The 26,942-nt window shown below is 43.5% G+C and overlaps 1 protein-coding gene across 1 annotated transcript in view; it reads right to left on the reverse strand.

Moving 5' to 3' along the window:
• cntfr (ciliary neurotrophic factor receptor) overlaps positions 1 to 26,942 on the reverse strand; it is a 128,789-nt gene that overhangs the window by 79,916 nt on the left and 21,931 nt on the right. Inside the window, exon 2 of the mRNA XM_083669415.1 lies at positions 3,674 to 3,755. Within this exon, the coding sequence (XP_083525541.1) occupies positions 3,674 to 3,755 (82 nt within the window). The remainder of the gene's footprint in view (positions 1 to 3,673; positions 3,756 to 26,942) is intronic.

A 26,942-nucleotide genomic window follows, 5' to 3' on the forward strand; every position in this document is an offset into this window, starting at 1 on the left:
ATCATATAGTACTGTCATCATACAGTACTGTCATCATACAGTACTGTCATCCAGAATACTGCCTGTCCAACATGTACATCAGTAATCACCAAGACAAGAAGGCTGCACCAATGAGAATACAATCCCCAGGCAGAGCAACCAATCACAGTCAGAGGTAGAATAAATTCACAGACAACCTAACAAGCAATGATAGTCTGGTATAACACAAACCCCCCTCCCCCAGAGTATAAGACAACCAATCTGAAGTCAGAGATGCTGTACAACGGCCAATCCACAATCAAGCTTTGTTATAGAGTCTGTAAAGCAGCTACTCCTTAATGATCCTTGTCAGGACTTCCCGGTTCAAAACATTTAATGGTATTCATGTTGAATATGTTAATCTGCTCTGTGAGTGGTATCTAATGTAAGCGTGAGAGGGAAATACAATTCGTGCTGTGTATAGTTTGTCTCAGAATTCACAGGATGAGCAATTCGATTCCCATAGTTTGACAGTTTAATAGCACCTCTAACTTTAATACCCACTCAATGTTGCCTTCAGAAGGGATTTGACATTTGGAAATCTGTGAGTACCTGAGGTTTTTTTTAATTCCAAGGTTATGCAGACATTGACCAACATGTTAGAACAAGGATACTGTGGTTAAACACATTTAGATATTTATTAAGGGTTTATATACAGTATATGCAATATATGTTTAATAGCTACATCCCAAGGTGCCGGTTATATATTTCTCTTAATTACTCCTCAAGAATATTTATTAAATCACGTCTGTGTTTGCGCTAATCTCTACTCCTACAGCAGGGATACCTTTGAGACTAATTACAGCTAATGAATCACACACCTCAGTGAGAGCCACAAACAAAAGTAAACCCTCAGGGTTGGTCTGTGTGTGCGTGTGTGTTTACAGTATGTGTGTGTGTGTGTGTGCGTGCGTGCGTGCGTGCGTGCGTGCGTGCGTGCGTGCGTGCGTGCGTGCGTGCGTGCGTGCGTGCGTGCGTGCGTGCGTGTGTGTGTGTGTGTGTACGTGCGTGTACGTGTGTGTAGGTGTGTATGCATGCATGCTATAGCTTACATGCGTGTGTGCATTATACTCCTTGACACTATACTGTACGCGTGTTTTCAGTGTGTATGTCTATATTCGAATGCTACTGTACTACTGATGCTACTGTGCTACTGTGCGTCAGTAATACCCTAGAATTAGTCCCTGAGTTCCAAACAGTGCTTCTTCAAAGCCTGGCCTTGTCACTGATTAAACAGTGTGCAGTAAGATCCACAGAGGCTCAGTCAGATCGGGGGGGGTCACATAATACACACGCGTCTGGTGGTGAGATGGTGACGTTTGGATGACGTCACCCGATGATGTCACCCGATGATGTCACCCGATGATGTCACCCGACAGTAAATCTAGATCCTGACAGAGTCAATGATGGATGAGGGAATGAGCTAAAAGAAGGAGCGGCGGTCATACAATCACTATATGGCCGAACATCAACAACCAAAGTAGTCATCGGCATGATATCACCACCCCTCGGAACAGACACAGACACGAGTTAAGAGTGTGAGGACGTGAGGAACACAGGAATACAGAGAGACAGAGGGAGAGAAAGGGAGGGGGAGGGAGAGGAGAGAGAGATAGAGAGTGTATGTGTGTGTGTGTGTGTGTGTGTGTGTGCATGCGTGCCTGCATGGGTGGGTGCATGAGCAAGTGTGTGTGTGCGTGAGCAAGTGTGTGTGTGTGTGTACATGCATGTGTTTTTCTGATCATGTCATCTAAAAAAAAAATATTAAAGAGCAAAGACTACACAATGGAAGGGTTGACCACTCTGAGATGAGAGGTCATCTTTACACAGTGATTTATATTACTGTGCTTCATGATAAAATACCTATCTGAAATATCAGATCTCTTTCTTTTGTTCATCTGACTGATAAGCTTTTACAGCCAGTGTAGCGGAGGTGGTTTGGAACCACTCCATACCATAATCAGTAAGCCTGAGACCCTGAAGACCAGGCAAATGCCAGCAAATGCCTCCCCGAGCTAATGCTTAGGCTTTAGTTTAGTAGGCTAGGATGCATGTCTTCCATGTCGGAGACCCAGGTACAAAACCCAAGTCGGTCACATCAGCTCATCTAAGGTCACATTTGACACAAACATTGATTCGATGGTAGTAAGGACCTTCAATAAACTAGGCCTGTCATTAATTATGACTATAAAATTGATTTCCAATATACTCCAGCATCCTCTGTCTGGTTATTTGGTTTACTCTGTATATATATATATATGGAAAACTGGGTTATCCTTGTCCGGGATCATTGCAGTCATGTTTATGGATGTACCATTCAGTGACCCTCCTGTGGGGTTATCACTTTAAGCTTCCTTGTAAGCTACAGCTTTCTTGTTACATAAACCATTGTGATACCGAAGCTAACTTAAAGGGAAGCTCCTAGCTTCCTACCCTTTTATAATCCCAACAAAAGCTCTTGTGTTGTGTATCTCCACTCCACTAAACCATACTGTAGCTTCCCACGGGAATAGCTGTCAATCAAAGAAGCAGTTGCCAGCGGTTTCCAGAGTCATATTAAGGCACAGATGCTAGCAAGAAGCACACTGACATTAAGAAGGGTGTCAACGCATGTGAATGTGCGGTGTGGAAGAGCTGCACTCACACAGACAGGTGAGAGACAGTGATAGACAGTGTGCTACTTGTGTTAGCTCTCATTAGCTTGCGCCTCTTAACACACACAGGCGCCTCTTACCCCTGGAGAGATAGGCAGAGGCAGAGTCACTCTCCCCCCTCCCTACTTCCTTCTGCTTCCTCCTCCATGCGGACTCAGCCCTCCCTTGCTCCCTTGCTCCCTCTCTCCCTTGTTCTCTCTCTCCCACTCTTCCTCTCACCATCCCCATTCCTTCTCTTCTCTCTCTCTCTCTCTCTCTCTCTCTTCATTTCTCTATCCCTCTTTCCCTTCCTCTCTATGTTCCTCCCCATTCTCTCTCTTTCCCACACTCCATCTATCCTACTCTTCATCTATCCCTTGCCCCACATCTCCTCTCTTTTAGTTTAACCCCCTCTCCCCCCCACGCCACTACCTTCATTTCTCCTTCCCTCTCCCCTCCCCACTCCCTCTCTCTTTCCCTCCTCACTCTCTCCCTCCCCCTACGTGTGCGTCTGGCCTTGTGACTGAGCAGAGTGCTCAGTAGGCAGGCAGGCAGACAGGCCATGAGGAACACAACCCTCCTCAGCAGGGTCTCTCCCTATAGTCAGGTGATAGAAGGGCTGAGAGGCTCAAACTATGAGTCCTCTGTTCCAACCAGACAGGAAGAGAAATGAGGGAAAGAGAGAAGGGACACTACAAACTACACACAATACAGATAAGAACAACAAAACAACAACAACAGCAACAACAATACCCAAAATAAACCACAGCCCTTACAGTGTGGTGAATATGTCATTGATAAACCATAACTACGGACACTATACAACAACAACAACAACAACAACAACAACAACAACAACAACAACAACAACAACAACAACAACAACACCCAAATAAACTATACTCCTTACACTGTGGTAAATGTGTCATGGGTAAACCAGACTCCAATAGATAGAGTAAGAAGGTGAATGGCAAGGAGGAGGAAGGAGGAAGGGTGGAGGTGAGCGGGAGTGGCTGACTTACCTAGCTGGCTGCGCCTCTGAGCGTACACCACCACCGCAGCAGCGAGCACCACACAGCAGAGCGACGTTACAATGTTGGCCATCTGTGGAGGGACACAAAAGGTGCATGTCAGATGTCAGCGGTCTAGCCTGCTGAGGAAAGGTCAGGGCCATACACACACATACACACACACACACACGCACACACACACACACACACACACACACACACACACACACACACACACACACACACGCACCAACACAGCTGATGAAAGGAGAGCTTCCTCCCTCTCCTCTCTTCTCCTCTCCCGCACTCTCTGTGTGTTGCTTATCCCTCCTACTCTCTCTGTCTCTCTATCTCTGTTTGTCTGCCTCTCGCTTGTTTTCTTTTTATTTGCCTCTCTCTCTATATATCTGCCTCTCCCTCTCCCCCCCCCCTCTCTCTCTCTCTCTCTCTCTCCCCGCCCCAGTCCGAGCCGTGAGTTGCTCATCAGTGTAATGCGTTTCCTCTGGGAAGGCCATTCCTAGGATGCTGCTCTTAAAGAGACAGTAGGAGACCAGTTAGGAGACTGACTGATGTCTGACCTGGTTCACTGCTCCCATCACATCCTCTCTCCTTCATCCCTCTCTCTCCGTCCCTCGCTCCCCATTTCCACCTTGTCCTCTCTCCCCATCTTAAGTGTCCTCCCTCCCCTCTCTCATTTCTTCTCTCCCGTCTCCTCTTTTATTTCTCCCTTTACTCCTCCCTTTACTCCTCCCTTTTCTCCCTTTTACTCCTCCCTTACGATACAACAAATATATTTTGGGGAAGTTTTCCTATCTAAAACAGTGTGCGGAGGTCTCCATCTAAAATCCTGCTCCTCCATTTCCTACATCTCCACCCTCCCCTCTCATGACCCCTCTCTCTGCTCTCCTTTCTTTCTGCCCTCCCCTCCTCTCCCCTATCTCCCTACTCCTCCACCCTTCCCCCTTTCTCCTTCAACCTCTCCCCTTCCCTCCCCTCTCCCACCTCTTCTCACCCTATCTCACAACATCTCCCCCCTCCCCTCTTCCTTCCTCCAAGTCCTCGGTCCCCTGCCTACGGAGTCGTGGGGGGAAAAAGTTCAAAATGTCCTTCAGACAATGCTTGTCTCTGTGTGCACAGGGAAGTCAGTAACATTTCCTATCAATACCCTTGACTTACAGACTCTGTGTGCATCAGGGATATTTAGCCAATGTTCTCCAGGAGAAGAGAGACGGGGAGAAGCTTAGAACGTAAAGTGAGGGAATATCTTAGTGTCCAAGGGAGAGGAGAGAGGGACTAGCTCATTCAATTATGTTCTGTTCTATTCAGTGTTCGCGGTCGAGGGCAGAGGGAATAGTTCAAGGAATTGCCCTGTATTTGGAGGAACAGAGGTAATAGTTCAAACCCCAACCCAGGGAGGAGAGAGAAAAGAACGTGGTGAGGGGAAATAAAACATGGAGGAGGTTAGAGGTATATAGAGAGGAAAATTGCCTTCTCGGTGGAAAAAGAGAATACATATACTGTAGCCCAGTGTTTTACATTAGGCGGAGGACAGAGAGAAGAGAGGGGGGGGAGATCAGCTCCCTCCTCTACAGACTCAGTGTCCCTGCTGTTCCTGCTGTCACCCTCCATCAGAAGAGATGCATCTCTCATACAAGTCTTTCATGAGATATTCCATTGAAGCTTGCGAAACAAAGACCAAAAACGAACATTTTTCCAAGGTCACAGAATCAATCTGTTGCCTTTGAAGCCCATTGGTATTTTTCATTTTTTTACATTAAAGAGGCTTTTTTAAGTAAAAAAAACATCAACAAAGAAAGAGAAGAAACATTCGTGAGAAAACAAAAATGACATATACTGGAAACAAAATGAATTGCTTGTCTCGAGTTGAATACACACATTAAGCTACGAAAGGGAGCTGGCAGAGAAGAATTATAGCGCTATGCTTTGGTCTTAGTTTCACCCATGATCCCAGGCTTGTTTATTCCTAAAATATCTGGACTGAAAACACAAGGCCAAGATGGTCTTTGCGATAAATCTGAAGAAAATAACATGAGGATAATCACAATTATTCACAACTGAACTATAATGGGTACATCTAAAAATATTATTCTATTCAAGCTGTACTTGAATTGACTCATCATAAGTTCCTCTATCTTTTTTTGTCAAAGATTATCGTTAACACATTTCTCAATGTTCTAATCTACTTGGGTAGAATGCTTGAAAGAAAATAATAATTCACCAATTTACAATTACCAATGAATATATACTATATATTCTTGATTCTTAAATAATATGACTCATACATGTCTTAACCTAAAATATAAGGTTGTGTATTGGTAAACAAAGAATGTATAGCTTTAAAATAGTTTTGAAATTCAATTTCTGAATACTATTTCAACTTCATGAACTGTTAGTCCCTGCATTCAGAGCTCTGTCTATACATGTACGAGTGGTCCCATGTCCCCAACACCATCTGTCAACTTTAAACCAAAACAAGTGGCAGGCCACCCAGTTGGCTGAAAAACAAACAAGCACTAACATCCCACATCACACAGCAGAAGGAGATACTGTGGGTCTTCATTTCTATTGCATCCACAATAAGGCATCTTATTTCCAATCTTTTCAGAGTACAACTCCCTTATGTCTCAATCATGCAGAAATGCAGAACTGATTTAAACAGTTTTCCGCAAGATCGCGAAAAAGAAATAAAGAAAAGAAGAAATACTTTTTTAAATCACGGAGTGTCAAGTTGATTGACACTTCATATTTACAAAAATAGAAGCGACTGACAGGGGTGAAATTAAAATTGCATCCCCAGTCAGCGCTTTGGAATTCCCATCTCTTAGTCGTCAAACCCATAAGTGGCATTTAGCCCATCAAAGCATGGGAACAATACGTTTGGATATGTGACAGCTCAGGATCTTTTACTTAATGATAGCCCCCGGCACTTGGGAGGCTCATGATATCACCTCTCAATAGAGAATCATATTATTCTTCATCCCCCAATTATTTTTCCTACTTATTTATTTATTCATTTCTTATTTTCTGAGAGGAGCTGAATAGACGTGTTTCACCCGCTGCTTAATTAAAATATATAATTCATTGCGGTATTGAATGATTTTTTTGCCTCCCCTTTCCTTTAGTGAAGTCCGGTGGAAATTTGCATTTAAATTGGAAAATCCCAATGTGAATACAGGCGGTATGAAGCATCACAGACTGGGAGGCGTACAGATGGCAGCTCTTTATCCGTCTCGGACCAAAACAAAACACCAAAACAGGTTTATGCTGTGTATCTTAAACTCTCAAAATAAGCACATTACATAAGTGACGTGTCTAAAATAAACAATCTTTTTTTTTTAATATAAGTTATTGGTACCCCTGGCTGTGCGACATGGCTGTCCATAGTGAGGTGGGCTGTAATATATGGATGAGCATTGGGAGCTATACTATTTATTATAAACCTCAGATATAGATCTTTCTATATGTGATAAGGTAGGAGATGGAGCTATTATAGAAGTGACTCAGTGAGCCACACTCATGTGATGCCTAACCTTGTCTAACCCCAAGATCTGAAGACTTGCGTTAGCTAAGAAAGCTAATGCTCTAGGCTTTAGTTCAGTAGGCTAACACAGTCATGTGGAGCACATATTGTATGACCCAGGTTCGAACCCAGTTGGTGACACCAGCACTGCATGGTTGTGCATTGGGATCAGGTGACATAATAGATATCTGTATGGCAACCCCGCAGGCCAGATGCATTGATTTCCTAGCCGGTACTTTGATCGTATATTCCTCTGAAGATACCTCACATACCCTCACACCTAACACCTACTGAGAGAAAGTAAAAAAAAAGTTGCTGACTTTTATGCCAGTTAAAAAAGTTGTAGGACTGGATTCTGTAATGATTCTACTATTAGCCTAGTATCAGTCAGCGTTGAGAATAACATTTGAGAAATTGATCAAATTTGTATGAAAATACACCCCAGACTTAAATAATGATCAAAATAATGACTGAACAAGCTTGACAAGAAAGTATCCCCACAAGTATCATTTTAGTGCTTTTGAATAAAGATTCCAGTTTGAAATGTTAATTAGTTTACTCTGGACACAATTTGGTGGCTGAAAATATGGATTCATAACTGCAACCTCAATCAATTCCTATCTGCCAGTGCAATCCTTGTGACGTGTGTCATCCTCCTATCTCCCATAATGAAGCCCTTGCTTCCCGACACTAATTCTCTCATCAATCACTCTGGAGCACAGATCTCAACGCAGATTATCCAGAGGACTCTATGGAGACGTGTGGCATTTGGCTATACATGCCAGCTCAATAGGTTTGACCTTTCTCTTGTCACATTGTCTGTAATTGCATGCTAAAGACAATGTCGATGCTGTCACAACGGGCGCAGTCAGGGGACTGTGTTTACACGCCATGGCCTTGGGGCATTCTGGGAACAACAGGATACAGGATCGATATGGGATGATGAAGTCACAGACTAATCAGATGTGAAGTCACTTCTCTTCTAGGTGGTTAAAGATACCTGCTTGAATTGATGTGATTTGGCTATGTTTAGAGGGCCACTATCTCTTAGGGAGCACTGTACAGTATTTCTGTGTGTGTGTGTGTGTGTGTGTGTGTGTGTGTGTGTGTGTGTGTGTGTGTGTGTGTGTGTGTGTGTGTGTGTGTGTGTGTGTGTGATGCGTGGGTGTATTAGCGTAAGTTTGTGTGTGTGTGTGTGTGTGTGTGTGTAGGTAGGTAGGTAGGTGAGTGTATTAGCTTAAGTGTGTGTGTTTGCATTATGCTAGAGTGCGTGTGTATTTGGGTACGTGTGAGTCGTAAGTGTAGAGAGCGTGTGTGTGGTGTTCTTTTGCCATCTGGACTGCCTTCAGCAGAAGATTTAAGCCCGGAGAAGGTTACTACAAAAACACATTTTACCTCTACCCCTGTGGCCTTTGAACTCTCCAAAGTGTATCAAACAAAAGCAAACAGAGCAGGAACCGGGTGAAAGCTGACTTAAGGGCAGGATGAGTGACGGGCAGGAGTCCCCCAGCGAACACAGCCTCCACACAGGGTGCCTCCTATAGCTTTACTGGGATGGGCCACTAAAGCTCTGCTTTAAATTAACTCCAAGTTAAAACTCCAAGTACAGCCTAAGAACTGTGCGTTGCATAGATGTATAGCATGTCAGCTAGACTCCACTACTGCTGCTTCCGTTAGAGATATTTTATGAGGGGCTCTTACTGTTATATCTGTTGTTATCATTTCACCTTGTGTTCATTGATTTAGAAAATGAGGAATAATTGTGAGAGGGCTTGGCATTACACTATGTGCCTGCATCGCATCACTCTACCCTTCTTAGTCCTCAAACTGGCACATTCAGTTCCTCATAACCTGCTGTATCACCCAGCCAGTTCAATTTCTGAATTTCTATTCACGCGATGCCAGAAGTAAAGATTACAAAAAAATAAATGAATAGAAATTGTCCATGGGCATTTTATAAGTAATCTGTCGGATTACAATTGATGTCTTGAATGAATACAAATGTTGAATGTACCCTAAACCTGTACTGTATATAGCCTGCAGACAGCTGCTGTTCACCATAGCCCTCACGCCATAACTTTACAGATGGTCAAGGGTGTAAAAAAGCACACGTGAATAAGTCATTGAGGGGGAGCCGTGTTGGTAATAAACCTTGGCTGTGTGTGAGTGAAAACAGCCTGTTTACTCTGTGTCCGCTGGGCCTTAAAACACGTACATCATCCATGCTACGGGGCTTTGCTGCTGTGGAGCAGCCTTATCCCTCTCCACTCCCCGGGCCACCCGGACTGCTAACCACTCTCTGTGGTCTCTCCTTGCTACTGCAGCCAGGGAAAACACATACACACACACACACACACACACACACACACACACACACACACACACACACACACACACACACACACACACACACACACACACACACACACAGCAGTATCCATAAGTAGATTACAGTATGACAGTGAGACACAGACACACACTGGCGTCTCTTAGGAGTCCATCTGTGACACGCCCTACAGTTAGAGGCGGACACACACAAACACACACACCAGTGTTCATGAGGAGTCAATGTGGTGAAACACCCTGTGTGGCAGCAGCCTTCTCTACCTGTTTGCTGCTTACTAAATGGACCTAGTATTACAGTAGGGAGTTATCCACTTCAAACACGAATTGGGGGTATATCATTTATCCATCCATCAGTTAACATGAGACAGAACACATTCAACACGCTTTCTATGAAGATCTCCACTGGTTTTTACCTCAGGTGCTATTTGAGGTAAATACCTAAGCATCAAAACATTCTTGTACACCGGAAAGTTGGGTGGCCTTGCACCTCAGAATGCAATATTTACTCACCGAGAGGGATATGTTGATGTTACATGAACAAATATAAAGGTAGAAATAGCACCCTATTTACAGTATACTCCAATTACGTTTTCTTGTCTGTGATATTCTGTATACGGCCATGAGCGACAAATCTAACATCAAAAGCTTAGCCAATTATGGAAAAAGTGTCTGCTTAGGATTTCATATTCATATTCAAAACTTTCTCTTCTCTGGGTAAATCATAATTTTTTGCTGAGGAGCAGTTATGTGACTCTCTGACACTGACTTAGTGAACTATGACTTGTAATGTAATTATCTTTTTTCTCTATCATCTCAATGGCTCCGGGCTGACATCTGTCACAAGGCTACAGGACTGAGAGGGAGTTGGGGCGAGCAGCTCGTGCCTCCAATTCTGCAGCACTGACGACAGCACTTTCAATCTTCAAAGGCCCTCGCCTATGCAAAGAACCCTTGAACGCACAGATTTATTGCTTAGCTGATCAACCAAGGAGGGGGAAGAGTTGTGATCAGTCAAGGAGGGGGAAGAGTTGTGATCAGTCAATGAGGGGAAAGAGATGAGATTAGACATGTTGGGGAAAGAGAGGAGATCAGCCACGAGAGCAGAGAGTTGAGATGAGCCATTGAGGAGAGAGGGTTAAGATCAGCCAATGAGGGGGAATAGCTTAAACCAACTTGGAAGGAATTTCCACCCACACACACCCCCTCCGATGCCCTGAGTTATGGTGTCATCCAATCAGGCAAGACCCTTCTGTTAATCCATATTGTCTAGCACAGATGCATGTAGCCCCAAGGAGGATGTTTAACCGTCTAGGAAAACAACATTTATAAATACAGATAAGAGCTATTGGTGTTGTTGTTGGAGCATCTGCTAGGGTTATGGATGTGTTAGCTGGAGAAGAGCCGAAGGGTTCCGGGGCTTTAGAGAGTGAAACACCTCCTGGCATGTTTTGGGGATCAAACCCGCTTCACCTCGCCTCGCCAGCGACACAACAGCTGTCTCTTCCGGAGATCAATGAACAGCAGCCAATAGACGAATGAGCTGTCGGAATGTGGCACAACACCAAAGAGACAGGTTGATATGAAGTGTGTGGGGGGGTGGGGGTGGGTGTGAGGTGTGTAGTATGCAGTGTGTAATATGCAGTGTGTTGTGTGTATAGCAGGTGTATAGGTAGTGTGGGTGGTACTGTGTGTTTAGCAGTCAGTTGACGTAAGCAGGTTACCATATGCATTGCATAGTTAATGTTTAGAAGTCTTAAGCAGGGTTGATAGATAGTAAGCAAGTGTAGTTAGTAGCATGTTTAGGTGTTAGGTAGTCGGGGGGCAGGGTTGAGCCAGGCTCGGGGGGTACAGAGGGAGGTCTGGCTGAGAGGCTCTCAGAGGTACGTCCCTCATCAGGGTCCTGACAGCATCATTATGATTCTATTCCCAGTTCCCCCAGCCCCTTCACTGCTTATTAGCCAGACAATCCATTACAGGGTTGGCCGCTACCAACCCTCCCCGCATGCTCCCAAATTACTGCAGCGGGGAAATATTCCATCACAGGCGTTCCACCGGCGGTCACGCTCACCGGGACTCAATGACAAAGCCAAACAAGGGGAGAACAGAAAGGAAAAGCTCGGGTGTTAGAAAAACTCGATGTAACAAGGACAATGCACTGGAGCCGAAATGAAAGGTTGCCTTCTTCATGACCTAAGGGTCTTTATTCAGCATGGGAACAATACGCAGATGCTACCGTTTTCATATTGTTGTAAATATTATGTAAACATTTGTTGGTCTTGGACAATTAATGGAGGATACTTTTGTGATGTCATCTGTGTGTTCCACATTATGTAAAACACTGAATAAGTCAACAATCATTACGTTACCCAGAAATACAAGGAATCAATTACACATGTCAAGCTGTTTCCTTACCCTCGTCCCCCTTTGAAACTGAACTGTTCACTCCACAACAGTGTACCCTAATAATCACACAAACGATTACCGTCGATTCAAAAGGTTGAAGAGCCACTTGTCTTCTTTTAATAATCATCAACTTACCACAATGACAGCAAACACATGCAAACGTGTTCAGCAAAGCGCCTTTAATAGTTTTATTGTTTGGATGCAATTCATACACAGCATCGCATGAGTGAATGTTAATCAAACAATGCCCAACCGTCTTCAGCCCTCTTCAAGCTCAATTTCAGATTTCATTTCACGCCATTCCGAGATTCCAAACAATATCCCGGTGATTCCACTCGATTACACTGGGGCTACGCCATGTAAGCTTGGAGTCTGCACCCCTCCCTCCGCTTGTACCCCCTCTGACTGTACCCCCTCTGACTGACACCCATCGATCTCACAGCTTCAGACTTGTGACGGAGGTTGTGATGTGAAATTTGATTGCGTTGTGATGAGCAACCTTGCCTGGACTGGGTCCTGAATGCTTGGTTTAAGTTCTGAGTTAATACCTAGGCTTTAACTCAGTGGGCTAACAAACGTTTATACCGTGCAACCCTAACTGATACCCATCTGTCTCTGCACTTACATTCTCAGAAGTGTAACAGAGGTGGCACAATGAGTGATGATGAGCATTCTTGCCAGAGACTAGATCCTGATGTTGGGTTGATGTCTATTCTTTAGCTCGACTGGCTAACGGCCCACTCCAACCCAGTTGGTCACATAATATGCTCTGGTACAAAGTGGACAATAGTTTTACCAAAGTCCATGCATGGGCTTTAGCGTAGCCGGCTAAAATTGCCTTGTGGCGTGCAGACAACCTGGGTTCGAACCCAGCTGATCACAGAAGCGGTTATTGTACAGAGTGGAGGCACAGGGGTGTGGGCGCGCCCCTCAGAGAGCTCAGCTGAGCGAACAGAGATTATGTGCACCTGCCTCCACTTGACTCCCACTCCAGCAGACAGCACAGCCCACTGCACATGGAGACACCAGCCAGATGCACACTCTCTCTCTCTCACACACACACACACACACACTGGATAAAGCATGAATGCTGTGTTTTTTGGACAAGTAATAATTAAATCCATCAAGTGAGTGCTACTGTAGCTAGCTTTTTACCATTCTCCCTTGTGCGTATCCCAGTCAGGGCTCAGCTCTATGGAGAGGAGCAGTGCCAGCTCAACGGGGAGTCATTCTGTAAGGAGCAGACCCATGACATTGAGGAGTGTTAAACCTGTCATAAGCCGCCGCTCCGGTGAGCCCTCAGCAGAGCAATGCTAAAGGAAGGGATCAGCGTGGTGAAGAGAGGAGACCTGAGACAGAGCGAAGAGACTGATCAATGCCAACAATGAAATGCAGAGGAGCGTGCACTCACTGCACTTACACACGCACACACACACACACACACACACACACACACACACACACACACACACACACACACACTGACCCAGCAGGTTTCTCTGGTCATATTTATCGCTTTAGGTGATATGCATGAGCTTGCATGGTTCTCTCTGTCTGCCTGCTAATACCCTCAACCTCCACTGTCCTCATATCACAAACCCTCCCCTCTACCCCATCTAGACCTCCCCAGGATTCATCCACCTACTCTCACCTCTCACTACCCTCACCCACTATATCCTAATCCCCCTACCACCTTCCCTCAACCGCATACGCCAGACCCTATCCATCATTTATTTTACCCAGGACCCCCCCCTTTACACCCTCCTCCACCCTTGCTACCCAGCCCTCTCCTCATCAATAGCACCCCCAAACTCTCAATCTCATCACCGTCCTCGTCCGACCTCCCCGTCCCCCCCACCCCGCCTCTCAAGACCTCACCACTGCCATCTCTGACAATTACCCCTCACATTTATTGGAAAAGTTTTGTTCCAAGGGCTTCAAATGAGAGTATCGATCCGTTTCTGCCCCTCATGTCATTGCCCTCAAAGTCATCTTTAAGTGTATCTATTTTCCATCTTGTCTATTTCAGTGCCTCGTAGCTGGAAGGAAATTGCAAGGGACCAAGACTACAGCTTTTTCATTGAGGCCATATCAGGGAGGATCTTACATTAACTTTGAAAGGAGAGGTCATCACTATGTTCAGACACAGCTGCCATTGAAATCACTGTGAATATGGGTTACCTGCTCTCATGCCGGTTTCGTAATACTGTATTGAGGTTTTTACTTTAGACGAACGTCATATTCATCTAAGTACTTTGGGCCTAAAATGTCACGTTGTTGTTTTCAACAAAGTCACGTGAGGAGTTTTGTTGCTTTGCGACAGCGACCTTGTTATCCTCAATCTAATTATTAACACAATCTATTTCTCTACATTTTTCTCTCTGTCCATATTCCCCTCTCTCCTTCTATGTTCACACGCGACTCAGCAAAATCACTGCATAATGGCAAATGGTCTGCCAATAGGCCTAGCTAATGGAGTTTATTTTCGGGCACGTCTCTTTGAGCATCAATCGAAGTGGATCTGCAGGGTCTGAGCAGTGTTGCTATTCTTTACACCTCCTCCACTGCCATTGGAAGCTAATATATTTTGAGCTTCAGCAACTTATTGATCTCCTCAAAAAAGACAATTTTTTTAAAGGAAGAAGATTAGAAAGAAACCTTGGACATTCCAAGGTGAAAGGGCTGTTACGTTATACACTCACCGGCCACTTTATTAGATACACCTGTTCAACTGCTCGGTAACGCAAATATCTAATCAGCCAATCACATGGCAGCAACTCAATGCATTTAGGCATGTAGACATGGTCAAGACGACCTGCTGAAGTTCAAACCGAGCATCAGAATGGGGAAGAAAGGTGGTTTAAATTTAAATTTAACGTGGCATTGTTGTTGGTGCCAGGCGGCTGGTCTGAGTATTTCAGAAACTGCTGATCTACTGGGATTTTCACACACAACCATCTCTAGGGTTTACAGAGAATGGTCAGAAAAAGAGAAAATATCCAGTGAGCGGCAGTTCTCTGGGCGAAAATGCCTTGTTGATGCCAGAGGTCAGAGGAGAATGGCCAGACTGGTTCGAGATGATAGAAAGGCAACAGTAACTCAAATAACCACTCATTACAACCAAGGTATGCAGAAGATCATCTCTGAACGCACAACACGTCGAACATTGAAGCAGATGGGCTACAAAAGGGGGTCCAACCCAGTACTAGCAAGGTGTACCTAATAAAGTGGCTGGTGAGTGTAGGTGTCTTTGTTAAAAAGGGGTAGAATGAGAAGAGAATTATGACCGTATAGGTGATGTTCTCCTTATGCTACAGTGCATCCACTGACTCTCAAGTAGGTTTATTTGATTGTATATGTGTGATGCATTGATGGCAGCAGACACCTGAAAATATATTACAGTATTACTGTATGTTCACCGTAAAAGCTATGGATTAGGTAAACAAAAATGTGAAGATTTGAACATTAGCTTTTATGTCCACCATTTTCTCTGCTGCCAATAATGAGTGAAAGTTGAATGGCCGCAGTAGTATTGCCTCTTCTCTGTCTAAACTAAGCAAATGCTCAAGTTGATGTATCGTCTTAGACTACTTAACCCATGATGCAGGAGGGAAAATGCAGGGAAAAGAATAGTTCCTCTTCTGTTCTTACGCTGGATTGACTCTTTCCATCCATCTCTCTCTCTCTCTCTCTCTCTCTCTCTCTCTCTCTCTCTCTCTCTCTCTCTCTCGCGCGCGCTCTCTCCCCCCCCCCCCCCGATCATCAACACTCCACACTGTAGCATCAGAGACCTGTCACATTGACGGATATCAGCTCTCTAAGCATTAGCAGAGCTAGCTGAAGCCATATCGATCCCATACAAACATGGTTTACACTGTACAGTGACCGAGCACAGAGGGAGGGAGGGAGGGAGGGAGGGAGGGACAGGCGGAGAGTAGAGATGGGTGGGGGTGGGTGGGGGGAGGGTGCACTCATACACACTTATACAGTGAAACGGCATCCTGGCACCATGCCACGACTCCCCAGCCTGATCAGATCATTACAAATCGTGGTCTGTTAATGCCCAAACTGCGTGGTGGGTTTTAGCGATCTCTCTCTAATGGGGCTCACTGCTGGAGGGGACAATGACATTACAGCTGGGCAAGAACTCAATGGTCGAGTGACAATGCATATTATCTCTGATAATTGCTCATGTTTTTTTGTATAACTCTCATGCAAAAGAACATTATTTTGTGCTATCAAACATGCATCATTAATCTTTTTGACGTTTATTCATATTATGACGTCAAACTACACAAATAGAATATATAGAGGAGGATGTTGACATAGTCAAGAGCTGCACTCTTCACTTTTGTTCATTTCAGTTTGCTGACATTTTGGGGATATCACAAGGACAGCACCTACACTGACAAAGAGAACCTGTAGACTGCCATAGACACTATGGATTACCATAGAGTATAGATATTAGATATTATCTTGACTACCATAGAGACTCTGGACTAACACTGAGATTGTGGACTACCATATAGAGTACGGACTACTACTATGGACTACTATAGAGACGGCACTACCATGGAAACGGAATACCAACCTAATGAGGAATGGTAGACTAGAGTATGGACTGCCATAGAGACTGTGGACTACCATCGAGACCCTGAGGACTATAACAGAGACCCTGAGGATGACCTTACAATCCCCAGTTTGAGTTCAGTTGCAGTGCTCACACCAAGGCTCATCCTGCCAAGCCTCAGATCGATTCTCAAATGGAGAGAGTATAATTGTACATGCAGCCAACAAAGCCAATACTGAGAATGTATTCCCTTTTCTCCTACATTCTTTAACTTTCTCCTTTTATCAACCTCTCCTTCTCTCAACCTGTTTCAGACTCTCTCTCTCTGGGACAAGGCAACATTTTTATCAAAACAAATTGTGTAACGTCTCGCCCTGCTCTTTAGTTTATGTTTGTCATTGTTTTATGTTATTCATTTATTGTTTCCTGTTTATTTTTGTGTTCCTCACCTTGTCTCTCGTTTCAGACACTTCACCACCTGCCCTTGTGTGTTTCCCGCCTGTGTGATTGTCTACCTCGCCCTGATTGGCTTCAGTTGTTCCTCATCATCCTTCCCTGTGTATTTAGTCAGTGTGTTCCCCTGTCTCTGTGCCAGTTTGTCTTTGTACCTTCGTGTCATACGACCCAGCTATTTTCAGAGTGTTAAGTATTTGCCTACCCCTTATCGGATTATCGGCCTGCCTTTTTGAACTGCCTACCTGTGTACCGACCCCTGCTTTGCCTATCCCCTTCCTGGATTATCTGCCTACCCATTGACTGCCTACCTGTGTACCAAACCTTTTTGAAAGTAAATATTATTCTATTGGATATAGGTTTTGTCTCCAAGCCGTGCATTTGAGTCCTCTGCCTAAGTACTACAGTCTTTGCAAAAAGTCTTTGTGAAAAGATTGTACTTAGGGTTTAAATGGCAGCAATTAATGTGTTCTGCAGCATCCTCTTTGTTTTCAGAGGACCTCGTTTGACAGTCATTTCTGTCTATCTAGACACTGTTCTACAGTGTCGCTGTAATTAAAACAACAGTTTTAGCACTCTACGATGACAGCATAATTGGTCATGTAGCTCACAAAAATCGTTCTGCACCCCACGTGAACCATATGTTCGCTTCAACCTCGGATCGTTGCTGTTTGTGGGTAGATCGCTCAGGGGGAGAAAATGTATTATGGTGAGCAGCTTTCTCTGGAGCCTCACAGAATGTTGATATGGTCATTACGCGACTGGGAGATAGGGTGGATGTTCAGAAAATGATAAAGTCAGGGAAGATTGCAAATCCTATTCTATCACCATATGGCTCCCAATTTGCGAAGCTGAGGTTCTGAATGCACTTGTTCAATATGCTAATTCACCACATAATGTGGCTGGACATGCCTTCAATTGATAGGTAGGTAGATTAAGTAAATTGGCTGCAGAGAGATTGATGCTGGCATGGTGTGTATTATCAAAATAATTGCCACAGATTGAATACAATATGATGATGATAATGAGGTCAAAGTTATTACTTGATTAATCAAAGTTTCTGCAAGCGATGAAGTGTTTATTACGATTGCTTTAAGCCCATTATAGGTGAATCTTCCAAGAGTCCTTGAAAGACTAAATAAATAAGGACTCTTGGAATATCAGCCTATGACGGGCTGAAATAGATCCTAATAAACAAACACACAAACACTTTAGAGCTTATTCTATACCTTTGCCAAAAGTGTTGCCAGAAGTTATTTTCACTGATTGAATACAATACCAAGCAAGAGGGAAAAACCACTTCCTGGCTGCATTTCTCTTCCTCCAAATGAGTGATGGAAGTTAGTAACAAATCCCAGAGATGCGGGATCAGGGGGTGGATTAGAGTCGCAGTACTCCCGTTCATTCACCACATTTACAATCAGTGCAGGAATACTGGAAGGAAAAGCAGATTTCATGGCAGCTTTAAGGGATTATTCAGCAAGCCACAGCATTTTGCATTCTCTGCCGAAAAAGTGTGAAACATTTTTATGTTTGTCTTTTCTGTTTTTGTTGTTCAAGCGCCACTGAAAAATAAGTGTTTGCGGTAATTGATTCCATGCATGATTATTTATTGTGGGCCCCGACCGTCCTTGGAGATCTCCCACATGCTCCAAATGCATTTTAAGTTGAGAGAGAGCCCATAGAAGTAGCACAGCTGATATATTGTATGCTTCCTTCCAGTCCTTAGACTTTCCAAAAAAAATACAAGGTTTCAAAAGTTCACATGACAACGCTGACATATAGTTCAAATATTTTTCTGCTAACTGACATGGCCAAACCGGAATGTGCTATGCTTGAAAAATATTTCCTTTGTTTATAAACACTCTTTTGTTTGGTTATGTTTTGATTTGATTTATTGGGTATTCCTTGTAAACAGTCAACCGAGTGACTGTAAAATATTACCAACAAAGAACTTGCACAATATTAAACCGATACAAACCTCGCACACATGCAACAGAAAATATCACACACCAGAACACCGTGCTAACACCCTTATCAAAAAAAAAAAAGCTTGGCCAGACACAACATGTTAAAACTGACCCCACCCACCCTCTGCCTCTTGGGTTAGCCTCACTTTTAATGAACATAGACATGGTTGCTGCATTATTAACAAGTCACATGAATAATGACCTTTACTAGGCAGGGTCTTGGTTTACACTGGGCCAATATCAAAGCCCCTAGTACTCGGGATGTGTGACCCTGGACCAGTAGGGGGGGCATCGATAAAGCACGGAGCAGGGATGGGGAGTGCTGCCAGAACTGCACTCAGGCTCCAAGGCTAAATCCGGTTTCATATGATCATGACTCTCCCATCCCTGACAGGATGAAAAGGGAGAGCTCCGCTCAAATGGGAGAGAGATGGATGCTCCAGCATAGACTGTCACTGGGGACAAGTCCAGAACAAGAGAGCCCATTCCAGGTTTACAGCAGTGATCAATTGCAAGTCATACAGGCCTTAGTGCATTGGAAGACAAGAGTGAGACAAGGGGGAGACAAGGGGCAGACAAGGGGGAGACAAGGGGCAGACAAGGGGTGTGGGCGTGGGAGGGTGGCCAGGCAGGACCGAGGGGGTAAAGGACAGCATAAGCCCATAGCCAAAACCATGCAGCCAAATCCACTAATATTATGCCAGAAAGAAACACAAGGTAAAACGAAAGCATTTGAGTTTTCGATTCACAACGCGACCCTACAGACTTTAAAAAGCCCCAGAGGTATAGGAACCTTTTTTCTCTGGAGTGAAACGGCTGGCATTAACTAGATTTATGCAACAAAGCAGCATGAGAAGCAGAGGATTAAAAAGATGGGGGGAAGTTTTCATTAATCTTAAAGAAGTGAACAGGCTGCAAACTTCAGCCAGGTCCAGCGGTCTGGAACAATAACTGCCGGGGATTAGCCGAGGACAAGGCCCTGGGAAGAAAACATTTTGGCCAAACTAATTAAGCTAAAAGTGCAATTCCACCGAGCAGAGAGGGAATTTACATATATTCGAAATGTACCGGAGGAATCTCTCTTGGGTTGAAAACCCTCTGTGGCAAGAGGGTATTTGCTGATAATGAGCAGAAGGGCTATACTACATGTATAAACATTATGCTAAAATGTGTCTACATTTGCCATCTCTTTACAGGAAAATCTAAAGACTGGTTTTGCAGTGGTGAGGAAAATAATTGTCTAAAGTTCCATTATGAATGATTTTCAGGGGAAAAGAAGCGGTGAGGCTCAAGAGTGTATAAATGAAGGTTTGTGTGTGTGTGTGTGTGTGTGTGTGTGTGTGTGTGTGTGTGTGTGTGTGTGCATGCAGGACACATTCATTTTCCTCTGTGAGTGCAAATCAGCCAGAAAATGACAAATTGTTTCAGAACTGGAGACATACAGTAATCTGTTATTCTCATTCTTCCACAAACACACAATCACTTTCCAGAATCACCCTCATTTAAGAATACATACATAAATAAAATAAAACAAATCTTTTAAAATCTTTTAATGTTTTTATTGGATACTACAGATACGTGTTGTTCAGTTTTTTTAGCATTGACATTCCGTCTGGAGGACAACATACTGGCAATTCAGACTTTTATTGATTTCTCTGTAGTGAAGTACAGTATGAGTGGAGAATACAGAAAGCCATCATGTACTGTATCAGACCCGTTCTTATTTAGATTAGCTAGAGAGACAACATGAGGAAATGCCGAGGAGGGAGCAGATCATACGTATAATATTCAGAATATTTTTACATATCCTCCAGTGGGTTGCATGTTTGGAACAGAGTATTTTTATACAAAGTCTCTGTTACTCAGTTAAGGTCCAAATAGATGCATTTGGGACCCTCCATTGTCCCATTTTGCACTATTGCCACAACACTCTCTATTTACTGTATGTACAGTATATATTGAATTGCCTTTTTCTTGTCAGTAGCAGGTCCAAATCTGCCATGAAAACCACCGAATGGCTTTGCAGCCTACTAATAGACACTATCATTAGGAGATAATGGGCTCCAATTTGCTTCCGCTAAAGAGGCCGTTTGGTAGTATGGTATCACCGCAAAGTTTGTGTGCTCCCAAACCTAGCACCAATACAGGCGGGGCAGTAAATGGGAGTGTCGATGGACATGTAAATATCCATTCACTATTGCCAGCGACCCTAAGTAGATGTACAATAGGTTTCTGTAATAATAACCATACAGTTCTGACGGTGTTTACAGAGGGGAAACAACAAGGTATGCAATTATATCAATAAATGAATGTAAGCAACTGTAAGACTACACTAAAGTGGCAGGTAATTATGGTTATGAGAGGGGGTTGTAAGAGATTTGCTTATTTATTTCGCTGATGCTTATGATAGGCTCGTTGAGTGCTTAGATTATGATGAGTGTTTAAGCTTGTGGTTACATTTGAAGTCTAAAACTGATAGTATGGTCATTTTATTTGTCAAAAATAATCCATTCCAACTTTTGCAGTGAAATTCTGGTTGCCGAAGACACTAGACATTTTCATGTCATATTCAATTATCCCCATTCACGTTATTCAACTTAGCTGCCATGTCAGCTAAAATTTAGTGGTGTGCAGCACTATTTAGCAGAAGCAAATTTGATCCCAATGTCACAAGTGACACGCCTGATGTGAGACAGTTCCACATCTGTAACTGTAATACTCTATAAGTGTAATAACTTACCTCTATAATGTGTAATATCTCACTTCTATAACCCGTAATGCATACTGTTATAAGTATATTATAACTCTATAACTAATAATGCACTTTCATAGCTGTAATAACTCACTTCTGTAAGTCCAATAACACCTATAACAACAACTTGCTTCTATAACGGCACCAACTAACTCTAGTAACTCAGTTCATGGACACATTAGGACTGAGGGCCGTATCAGTCCATTGGACTGGCTAATGCGTTGCACTGCGTTGCATCATAGTCTCTGGCAATCATTAGATGATTGGAATTTGAATACATTTTGTAAGCTCTCTGCATTCATTAGTATCCGCATAATGTGCATGGGTGAGGTCGTTTTGCCTTTCTACTTATCAACTGGTGTGTCTGTCTGTCTGTCTGTCTGTCTGTCTGTCTGTCTGCCTGTCTGTCTGTCTGTCTGTCTGTCTGTCTGTCTGCTCTACTTAACCATATGGGACTTGTATAATAATAATATTCTAATACAGCAACTTGTTGAACCATCTTACATTTCTATTTCAAAAAGCAATACTGTCATTACAAGCAAGTATAGTCTTTCAGCTGTAGACAGGTAACAGCAATGGACTGAGCTCTCTAAAAGCTTTGATGTTTCAAGTTCAAATTTCGCTCACCAATCAGGAGAGGTGTACTTAAAAGCAACTATACTCTTTTCAAGATGAAAGACTGGTGTGAAACACAATAGATATCGTCTTGTTAATCAGCATCTGACAAAACTCAAACTTCTTTGAAGTCATAGAAAAAAAGAAATAAAGGAAAAGAAATATATGCCTCTTGTTTTGACATGGATGACTGTTGTCCTAAGAGGGACTGTCTTTGACCTTGAGAGAAGACAGTCTCAATAACCTAGCCTTGCAGCACTGCCTCGCTTAGGCAACGCTCCTCCACAGGCCAGCTCCATTCCAGATGTTGCGTTTGCAATAATGTCTTTTTAATTATCGTCCCCGAAGTGTGATCGCCTAAGTTCGGAATTAAATTCCCTCCCTTTTTTTTCCAATTTAACAGCTGAGTGGGTACGTTGTCAATCTCTTTTAAGTAGCCTGTCAAAGTTTATAATCAATCCCTGGCTCAAAAATGGCCTAATTTTCTAAATATTCGTTCTCAGTCATGTTGAAAAGTGGACTGACACATTGAACCCAACTTTTCAAATAACCATTATCTTTGTTGACCAGATAACATTCTGGCTGAAGTACAGAAACACAGTATACATCAGACACATAGAACTGGTCCACAAGACAGCTTGTAAAACCATTCTGTATATTTCCCTGAGGTTGAGTCACAGACAGGCTGATATGAAAATATATACACACAGAGCACACACACACACACACACACACACACACACACACACACACAGAGAGAGAAGATAATGGTCTCTATCAAACACTGGAAGGAATAAAGATATCATCCATGACTGGCTCTGTTCCTAGCTGATGTGTTAAAACCACCACAGAGGTTTAAAACAGACCAGCGTTACAGCTGAAATCATTTTCAGTTTTCAAACTAACCAAATGTGTTTCTTTTTCTTATATTCTTTTTCAAACCCTTCACAGTGAGCCACCAACAGTCTTTCTATTAAGGCTGCTCTCCCTTTATCTCAAGGACAGTTGCTCGATATTGAGGGAAAGGTGCCCAACTCAGTTAATTAACACTGAATTATTCCAAAGAATATTTAATTGATTTCACATTTCAAAATTCAGTTCCTGGCAGCAGGGGATCAGCTGAAAACAACAATGGTGTTCAGACTACAGGGCCATTTGGAGATGCTTCATTTCCTTTATCTTCTAACTTCACTGGGAAAAAAAACAGGAAATGGAGCAAGTAATTGGATAACAGGGCAAGTTTGAGCAACTTCACCTCCTACAATGATAAGACTGGTGTCATTTCATAGCAAGCCGACGTTGGAATTGGTGATACTGTCCGTCACACTTCAGGGGAGGGTGCCTGTGTGTGTGTGTGTGTGTGTGTGTGTGTGTGTGTGTGTGTGTGTGTGTGTGTGTGTGTGTGTGTGTGTGTGTGTGTGTGTGTGTGTGTGTGTGTGTGTGTTTGTGTGTGTGTGTGTGCGTGTGTGTGTGTGTGTGTGTGTGTGTGTGTGTGTGTGTGTGTGTGTGTGCCTGTGCCTGTGCCTGTGCCTGGGATGTGCCTGGGATGCCAGCAGGAGTATATGGAGTGTCTGGACCTTCTCCCAGCACGGGCAAAAGAAAGGTCATCTTCATAATCACAACCAACATCCGTTAAGCATTCAGCATGATGACCATAGCCACACACTAAATAGTTACAGCTACAGTACAAACACATCCACACTTGAGACTCTCTCCAGCTTCTGGAGACTATGCTAGGCACTCTACAGCCTGCCATGACTACGAAAGAACATACACTTGAACTCTGGTGTCCTCTCCTCAATGTCACCTCCACCACACACAAACAAACTTCTTCATAAGCTTCTCCACAAAATGTCAGTATGTCCTTCAGCATAGAGTACTTCAGTTTGTTTGGAACAACAATATCAATTGATAATGGTCCATTGAAGCTTAGCATTTACTGGATGAGATTGTTTGGGTTGAGGTGGTAGTGACCCTCTTAAGCACTGGATGGTGGAACCTTCTACATTGTGCATCTCTCGCCTCGTCTCTGTTAAAGGCGTCACACGCTCAACTACTCTCATGTGCTCTCCACCTACTCAGCTGCACTCTTTGGACTCACTCTCATCCTACGTGATTTTATCTACCGTGGATGTGGTTATGACCTTCTCAGAAAATAAAATCGGTCCGTTTTGTTATCCCATTTCAGAGATGACAATAGTTTAACTAGTAAGTGGTTTGTCAAAGGTATGATGATGAAAATGTGACCTGGATTAAAATACCCAAGTACTTGAAAGTACCTGACTGAAATACTTGAAAGTACCAGGCTCAAACACTTGAAAGTACTTGTGCTAGATGTACTGTAGCTTGAAGCTCACACTTTTGGAACTGTTGTGACTAAGTGATTTGAACACAGCTCAAGAATTTGATAGTATTTGACGTAGCTATTTCATGTACCCAGGTTTGATGAAAAATTATAAAACTAAGACTACAGTGAACAGTCAGTCAAAACACTCCATGTTCAGTTATCACAGCCCCATTGTTTAATATGCAGAGTGGGCGCTTTGATCACCAGCCCTACAGACGCTTGATTACCTCACAATCGAATCCCTTTGTGTTCATTCAAGGAAAATTACACCCATTTGAATGAGCATTACGTCTCTTTTATAGCCACTGGGTGAATGTCCTTCTCCTAACATTTGGTTAGTTTTACCAGCGCACTGATGTAATCATGGTTTTTGATATTATGTTGATTTTTTGAATTATAAAGCTTATAAAGTTCTTTATTGTGTTTAGGAAAAGTGGATTATGAGATTTATGGACTTTCTATGAGCTGTGCGTTTGACTTTTTGTCATGTTGTTTACATCAATTACACTCTGGCTTGTATACCTCAAGGACACAACACAATCCCTTGTTATTGCCTCGTATGAAACACAGCAAGTAATTTGTCTACTGTGGAGTGTGCCCACTTAAAATGAGATGAGTTGAGAGGTGCAGAGTGTAGAAGGTTATTTTTGTTCTCCTTACTGATCAACGTTCCATCATCTACACACACACACACACACACACACACACACACACACACACTCACACACACACACTCACACACACACAGACCCTCTGAGACCCTGTCAAACTCTGCCCCTCATTATATGCTTACATGAGTCCTTCAATTTAAATGCATGTAAAATACAATAAACTATTAATGGCAGGCTGCCTTTGATGGTGGCAGATCCGGTGGGTTGCAGAGGCGTTTGTGACCAGAATGTTTCAGCTTCAGAGACTCAACAACTGGAATGAAAATAAATGGTCGAGCCGGGCCTCGGACCCCAGAGGAGGACCACTTAAGTAATTAATGTCTGAAATCACTGAACTTTAACTGACTGGCCCCTCTAGAGACCACGTATCAGTCACAGAGAGAGAGAGAGAGAGAGAGAGACAGAGAGAGGAGTGTGTGTGTGTGTGTGTGTGTGTGTGTGTGTGGGGGGAGGGGGGGGGGGGGGGACTACCGAGGAACTACCGAGACAAGAGGAGAGAGGTTTGATCAGCCAAATCAAGGATCTTATCAAAGATCTCTGCAGCAGCTCTCTCTCTCTCTCTCTCTCTCTCTCTCTCTCTCTCTCTCTCTCTCTCTACATGACACCTCCAAATTAACACCCTGCCGCCTTCCCTTTTCAACTACTTAATGACCTTTACACTAAACCTGTGGAGTTTCACATACGTGGTATAACCGCCATTCTGAGTTCAGCTCTGGATTCCTAGTCATTTAAGAGATCCCCTTAACGTCCACTTGAAGCTGTCCTCTCTGGCACTTGTCGCGTCTCCTCGGTGCTGCTTACACCTTTGGCATAATAATATATCACTTTCCCGTCCTTGGCCTGAGCAGCTTGAGTGAACAGCCCCAACGTGTTTTCCTTTAAGGGCTGTAATAAGATCTGTCTCGCACCTCCAGTGCCCCACTTCGCCACCCTCCTCTCGTCAGGATCCATCAATGTGGAAAATCCCTCGGCCCAACATCAGTGAAAAGGCGTGCGGCGTTCACACCTTTCAGCACTTTTGTCATTTATTCTGTAGACTACACAACAACAAGCTTCACACTTGGCTACAAAACAGAAATAAACACTTTAGGTCTACAACCTTAGCCCAACGGTATAATGCAAACTGAAGCCATTGCTACATGTACACAACTCAACATCAACTCATGTCTGAGCAATACAGTATCAACGCATATTGCGTGGACCGTGTTAACTATTGCAACATAAAAACAACAAACGGACTGAAGCATCGCTTCAAGACCACAAAAACAATAGACCAAAGAATAACATGCTCATAAGGCATCTATAAATAATATTTTTCAAGAATCAAGAAAAAGGCTTCACGAATTACGGATTGTGGCTTTAAACCGTTCCAATGACTAGGCAGATGACACTGTCATGTTGCAGTCCTCTCAGCCTCTCAGCCTGAACCAGCCTGTTGACCATCACAGATGGGTTTTCACAAGCTTTCTTACACTAAGCTTATCTTAAACCTGTCGATTGACAAGATAACGATAAGATAGACAAAAGATTATATTAGTGCTACATGCTACACAGTCTTCAAGCAACTCATTCCAGGTTGCCTGGTTCAACACCATTTCAGGGTCCTTTTCCTG

Source organism: Argentina silus (assembly GCF_951799395.1).
Source record: "Argentina silus genome assembly, chromosome: 5".
NCBI classification, from domain to species: Eukaryota; Metazoa; Chordata; class Actinopteri; order Argentiniformes; family Argentinidae; genus Argentina; species Argentina silus.